The following is a 7511-nucleotide window of genomic DNA, read 5'->3' as shown; positions in this document are numbered from 1 at the left end:
TTATTCAAGAGAATCCACCTTGAAGAATACGAAAATGATTTTTTTTTTTTTTGGAATAAGAAATCCATCTCGATTTTGAAAGTCCGCATGGCTTTGGATTGGAGAGGGATCCACATAGTTTCGGCTTAGTGGCATGGTTTTTGCAGACATTGTATGGTCCGAGTTGAGAAGGAAACAGCAGGAGGATTTCTCATAGAGTAGAGCTAAGTTTCTTTATTTCTTGAGATTTTGTATATAGATGCTTAATTCCCTGTTGTTAGAACCTCAATTTAATTGTTATTACATTTTGAATTATTAAAATATAAATAAATAAAGATATGTGTTAAAGAAATTATTTTATTAATAATTCCCGATTTCTCAAATTAAGTTAGTTTATGCCGAACATCACCCCTGAGGGGTTTCAATGTGCAATGGGTGAGCTAGCCGTTACAACCTATCTAAAGTACTTTATGGAAATGAAATCGGATTGCACGGCGTCAGGAATGTTTTAAAATTATAACCAATTTTTTAGCTTATAAATAAATAGAATATCTCGGTAACTATTAGCTTAAATTAAATTTAGAAAACGGCGGAAATGATTCGGCAAGACACTTTAAAAAAATAGTTGAACTACGAGCACTGGTTCCTGATATACAACCGGTCAAAGTTGACCGGCATTTACGACGAAGTTATAAACAATAGGATGATAATCTTTAAACCATTACCTTTTGCTTAATTAAATAACATATATTAGAATATATCAGAATAATAAAAACCATCGTAATTGCGCATGAAAAATTAGGCTGAAGAAAATTCAATTTCAAAGTTCACAATCGTTATACTCAAAAAAATGTATTTTCTCGGCTTCTATTGAAGCAATTTCCTTCAATATTTTAATCCGATTTAACTCTAATAGAGACATCTAAAAACGCATTAATTAATAAATACGATTAATACGATTGTTAAAATTAAATGACATTAAAAACAAAAATGTCACTGAATCTCTAAAAACCATAGGAACAAGCTGAATTCTACTACGAATGTTAATTTTGGGAACCCCAACGGCTTCCTACTTCTCGGCTTCCCCCTAAAACCAACCTTACTCGTAGAGAGAAAGACGGAAAACATCGATTTACCAAGAATTTGAACGTCGTAGAAAAAATATTTCAATTAAAAAATGTAGCTAAGATAATATTGAACAAAAATGTTTATAAGCACTTTTTGTGTAAAATAAAGCGTTTTCTCAGAAACAACGCTTGAACAGATCCGCAATTTTGAGTGTCAGCTACGCTCGCGAAATGAATTTTAAATAAAATTTGTATCAACTCGACGGTAAAAATTCTTCTTCTTCTTCTAATAAATTCTTCTTCTTTTCCATACAGTGCCTAACAGAACGTGACATTCGACGCAGGACGTGACAGTTATGTGACAGTCGACGCAGAACGTGAAATGGCACGTGAAATGACGTGACATTCGACGTAGGACGTGACAGTTATGTGACAGTCGACGCAGAACGTAAAATGTCATGTGAAATGACGCGACATTTGACGCAGGATGTGACATTTATGTGTCAGTCAACGCAAGACGTCGTTTGATATAAAACGTGACATTCTACATAGGACATATTCAGTAGTAATATGAATCACATCGAGTACATACATAGAGTAATGGAATTTTAAAGAAAACTTGATCAGTTAAATAAAGACATTAAATCAAATGAGGATATAAAACAAATTAAAAGACAATTGGATAGCCTGCATTTTGACAACAACGACGAAACGTGGAAACCGGAAGAGTTGGATTTGCAGCAGCAGCAGCAGCAGCAAGACACCTGGATTTACGCCTTTAGAAAACTGCCACCAGCTACATATCCATTAAGACGTATTCAACCTACGCCATGGATGCCAACAGCAACAACAACAGCAGCGAGAATATGAAAAGTGAAATAGATAATGTCTTTGCAATGTCATGTGTAATATTAGCATCTGTATTTATCTTAATTTTAAAAATTATTTTTGAAATTGTAAAGAGAAAATTTGAATCTACATGTTAATATAAGACTCGTTCAATAAAGATGTTTTAAATAAAAACAAGCGTTTAATCTTCAATATGTTTATTTATATATATAAATTACAATGGTATTATGGTATAGGTAAACCAGTGACGTAGACGATCCACAGTTCTTTCGGTGCATGAAAATAATCCAGTGGCATGGCATGGCATGGGTTTGGAATAGGACCAACGTTTCCAGTAGCACGAGACGTACCATCAAATTTGCAAAAATCAATAATAAGGGGAAAAACTCCAAAAACGTGGCGTTTCTTATCCAAATATTCTGCTTTTTGTTCCCCTCGAACGTAGATACAGTCAGCTGCATACAACAACTTGGTTTCTAGTATTTCATTTATTTTGGATAGTTCAACTTCTCCATCAGTGTACCGAATTCCAAGCAGGTTTTTCTCTACGTATGATACAGTCTTCTTATCCTCGTTACTTAGCGCATTGAATGGTTTCTGTGAGAGAAATACGTAATGGCTTCGTTTCATGCCAATTTCAATGGTAAGTTCTTTAGGAACAAACCACCCGTCCACAACGAATCCCTGAATATCTACGAATACTACTCCCATGATGACTGCTCGTGTACTACTGACACTTTATGCATCTAACTTAGACTCTTACAGTTTCGGTGAGAGGGAAGTACTGCATTACGCAATCGTGAATTATAATGCAGTAGACTTTGGTATTTTCGGGAAAACCATTATTCGCTTCAATATCGAGTTTTACGTCAACAGTGGATGCTTTCATGCTTTCTTCTTGTTTCGAACAATCGATGACGAACAATGCGTGATTCTTGAAAGCTGAGAAATCGAGCAGAGGACGCTTTTGTTGGGAATGTATGTAGCTAGGATAGAATTCAGTGTAATTGAAATAGGCCTCATTGTAGACAGTTTTGCTAAAATTCAACTGCATTCTCTCGTTCGGCCAATATTCTCCATTTAAAGATAATCTGATACTTTGGATATCGACATTGTCAAATAAGGTGGGATCAGCTGAATTCTTGTCACGTTTGTTGGTTTGAAAGAAAACAATAACATAACGTGGTCTTTCAACTGATGTGCTAGTTTTAACGGCCCAAACTTCACGTCTAGCGCCTTTGGTAATGGCAGGTAATTCATGTAATTCCCACTTTATAAATGGAATAACTATAGGTTGATCTTGTTGAATGGATTTCATAAGTTTCAATTTAATATCATCATTGGGAAATATGTGCTTGACTTTGAGCTCAATGTTAGTGATGTTAATCGTGAGAGTTGTAACATGGCCTGGAGTTTTTTCTTTGACAATTATGCAAACGTTGTCGTTTCGAGCTCGAACTAGTCTTATTGTTTGACGGCCACACGTAATCATTTTATAATCATTGAAATTGTTGAATATATGCTTAAGAGGTATCTGTGTGTTGAATGAATGATCTGCAGCATGTAGAATGGGATCCTTAGGGTACATCCAGCCTGCCATAACCATATAATTGGAATCTTCTTGAGTGTAACATGTCATGGCACGTACAGCACTTACGATACCTTGATCCCGCACTGTTTCCATCTCCCTTGCGCTTTCGCTGTACGTACATGAATCGAAAAGAAAAGCACCCACATTATTTGCTAGTTTGACGTCGCCAGTTCCGTTTATTGCGAGCGATCCTTTAATGCATAACAAGGTTTCGCTCATTGCAAAGAACGAGTCGACTTGATTGATGCTAAATTCTACAATATCATTGCAGTTGAATGAATGGTGCATATGTTCGATATTCAGCCTTTCGAATCGACTCATCAAATATCGGCTTACGATAAATATCAAATATTGGAGGCATTATGGTGCTGTTTGAACGTGCTCGTTTTCCATACATTGTAGTCATTTTTTCAGTTTAAAACCAAGCGTTTGTAAAAACAATTTGTTTGCGAACGTAAGATGTTGCCGCTTAGACGGTTGCTTAACTAATGGCGTTCTTTGAGCAATAGATTGTCCTATTATTAGTCCCATCTGCTTCTCGATCTAAGTTCCAACACCAACGTGCTATCTTCTCCTCTAAAGTTCACACATCGTCCTTCTTGATCGACAGCCAACACAGTGATATTGGTAATTTCACGCTGTGGCACAACAGGTAAATACAACAAATTGTGTGGAGTTTCGTCAATTGCGTATCCAGGATTTGATTGTATGACAAATTCGTAGATCCTGTGAGCAGGTTTGTTACCATCAAAGGCTCCGGTACTAATGTTGCATTCAAAGCGAATTATAGATACTTTAATAATCCTAACAGGTGGATCTGAAGAATGTGTCTGTCCAGGATTTAGTAGTGCAGGAGAAAACCCCAATATCGTACCAAGACTATCATGCTGCTTAAATGAAATTCTATATTTGCTGAAAATTTGACACTGCAACGTATTTTGGTTGGGTTTTAGACTAAATATTGTTTCCGGTTTAACCGCATTGTCAGCACCCAATTTCTTTTGTATGTATTCCTCAATATCGACAATTTCATAATATCCATCGGGGATATCAAAATGTTGCAATCGGTTATTGTCATCGTAGTAATAAAACTTGCAATTTTCAATGTTTGGTATACTGTTGTAAGAATGGAAAAATCGAAGAGCTATTTCATAATCTTTTTTCGGATCCAATACGATCGGTGTGGGAGGTTGAAACGAGAATATGTAATTGGTGCTATTTACTCTAAACAAAGTCAATAGAGTACTAGGTATATATTAGAAAAACAACAACAACAATTTTTATTTTCATATTTTTATTTGTTCTAAAGCTAGTCTACATAAATGAGATGATGCTTGAGAATCGGGTGGTCCATCCCAGTGGGTCCTCCAATCGGGTCTGTTGTAATGTACGAAGCAGGGAAGTAGTATCTGCAGGTTAAATTCTCCTCGATATTCTCCAGGCAATTTATGCCATATATGTAACAATTCTGAAAATGTAGCAATAATAATTTTAGTTCTTGAGAAACATATGAGCCATAAGCAGTTCTATGCCTTTATCCATTATATAAAAACTTTAAGCATAAATGCCCACAAATGATTTGATTGTAGGTTTGATACTGATGGTTATTATAGGAAATTTTGGTATGTATACCTAGATATTTAACAAGTTCTTTGGTCGGCTTCAAATAACCAAATGAATCGAAATACTCTACGTTGTTGTTTATCTTTCGGTATGCTACCCAATGTGTTCCGTTATGTGTGGACACATCCAAGTTGACTACTGCGCATTCTCGTTTTCGAGAACCGCCTCACGGCAGAGCGTCATTCATGAAAACTCCTAGAAAATGTGGTATTTTAAGGATCTTCACATAATGTGCAATCTCCACATCATATAGCGGACGATTGGGTAGCTTTATTCTTCTTCTTATGTCGTCCCCATTAACGGAGGTTGGCGACCACATTTTTAAAAGCTTCTCTGTCTTTTGCAACGTGGAATAATTCGTCTACAGTCATGTTTGTCCAGTCTCGAATATTTCGCAGCCATGACTTCCTCCTTCTACCTATTCCCTTTTTGCCATCGACTCTACCCTGCATGATGACCTGCAGAAGACTATATTTATCATTTCTCAGTATGTGTCCAAGATATGCAGTCTTGCGTACTTTTATTGTTCTCAACAATTTTTTGTCTCGACCCATCTTTCTCAGCACTTCCTCATTGGTGACCCTGGCAGTCCATGGAATTCTCAATATTCTCCGGTATATCCGAAGTTCAAAGGCTTCAAGCTTCTTAACTATTAGCGCTTTTAATGTCCATGTTTCTACTCCGTACAATAGTTGCGACCAGACGTAACATTCAACAAACGTCAGTCTCACCGCAGTATTCAGATTTTTGTCACAGAACAATTGCTTGAATTTTAAGAACGCTGCCCTTGCCATTTCTATTCGTACCCTGATCTCTTGGTCTGGATCTAATTCTGTGTTGATGTAAGCTCCCAGATATTTATATTTTGTCACTCTCTCTATTTGCTGTCCACCAAGAGTTAGTTATTCATTATTTATTGGACTCCTTGATACTATCATAAATTTGGTCTTATCTGTGTTGATGTCAAGTCCCATTTGAATGCATTCACTATTTATTGCATCTAGTAAAATTTGTAGTTCTTCTATACTCTCAGCCATAATTACCGTGTCATCTGCAAATCTCATGGTGTTTATGATTTCTTCACCAATATTATTGGAAGTTTTTTTTCAAATACAGGCAGAATCCACCTCTCGGTTTCTTACGTAGGTACAGACCCGAATCAATGTGTTCTATTGCGCTGTTATGGCGTATATCCTCCTCCAATTTCTTTTGGGCATTCTTTGCGTCGGCTACTGTCTTCGCCACTCCAGCTGTACCCCCCGCTAAAGCCCCCAAAGCGGAAAGGCCCGCAAATAGAGGTATGAGGGGTAGAAAACCTCCGGATTTTAGTGGTAGCATTCGTGGAACATCAACTTCTTTACGATCACCAAGTCTTTTGATTATGGATCTTGCTATTCGTACAGCCGTCAAAACAGTATCTTTTAACAATGCTCCTCTCTTCATGGACTTTACAATTTTTGAGACATCTCGATTAAAAGAGTAACGTCCCCGTCTTCCACGACGACGAGAACATCCCATTCCCAATTTTCTTATCATTTTCATTCCGCCGGTTACAAGTAAAGCAGCACTTTTTTCACCAAAGCTAGCATCTTTCGACTTGAAGCGCTCCCAAGCTCTATCTTCCAATTCTTTATCTGCCTTGTGACGTTCTTCGAGAGATGAATGCTGCGAATAAGCGATATCGTGTCGTCTGCAAGCTGCGTCTAATGGATTACTTCCTGGATCTCCACGTGAAAGACGTTTTTTAGTTTTGTTCCAGGTCCACAATACTGATAACCAGGAATATGTAGTTCAATTGGTAGTTTATTAATTAGAGAGTTCACGAGACCTCCTCCTTCGACGACCAACATTGGACTAATGTCATGCAAGTGGCGACATCTATAATATATATTACCGTACTTATGTACTACACTTGCCACACGATGAAGGTCGTTCAGCAAGAGCAGGCACTACCAATTGATAATCTGGACATTGACCAGAAAACAGCCAACAGTATACATGGTAAATTGCTACCGAATTCATTCAGAGCCATTATTTGCAGTCCAAGTGGGTGCGGAAAAACGAATGTCATGCTATCTCTTCTATTCAATTCGAATGGCGCCAAGTTCAAAAATGTCTATGTTTATTCGAAATCCCTCTTTTAACCGAAATACCAACTACTGCAAGATGTAATAGCTCAAGTTAAAGGTGTAGGATATTACCCATTTAAAGACAACGAAGAAATTATTAGTCCCAGCGAAGCTAAACCTCACTCTGTGTTTTTATTTGACGATGTTGCGTGTGATGGTCAACAAAAGATTCGCGAGTATTATTCCATGTGTCGGCATAAAGATATTGATGCCGCTTACTTATGTCAAACATATTCAAAAATACCGAAGCAGCTAATAAAAGACAACTGTAAC

The 7511-nt window shown here is 37.1% G+C and overlaps 1 protein-coding gene across 1 annotated transcript; it reads right to left on the bottom strand.

The window, feature by feature from the left end:
• Positions 1-872: 872 nt before the first annotated feature.
• Positions 873-3807, bottom strand: LOC140446476 (uncharacterized). The gene is made up of 2 exons (XM_072539028.1): positions 3078-3807; positions 873-901 (listed from the first exon to the last, which is right to left on the bottom strand). The coding sequence occupies exons 1-2, from the start codon at positions 3805-3807 to the stop codon at positions 873-875; spliced, it is 759 nt and encodes a 252-aa protein (XP_072395129.1).
• Positions 3808-7511: the final 3704 nt, after the last annotated feature.

This window comes from Diabrotica undecimpunctata, chromosome 7 (genome assembly GCF_040954645.1).
Source record: "Diabrotica undecimpunctata isolate CICGRU chromosome 7, icDiaUnde3, whole genome shotgun sequence".
NCBI lineage: Eukaryota > Metazoa > Arthropoda > Insecta > Coleoptera > Chrysomelidae > Diabrotica > Diabrotica undecimpunctata.
This window is presented reverse-complemented; position numbering and strand designations above follow the sequence as displayed.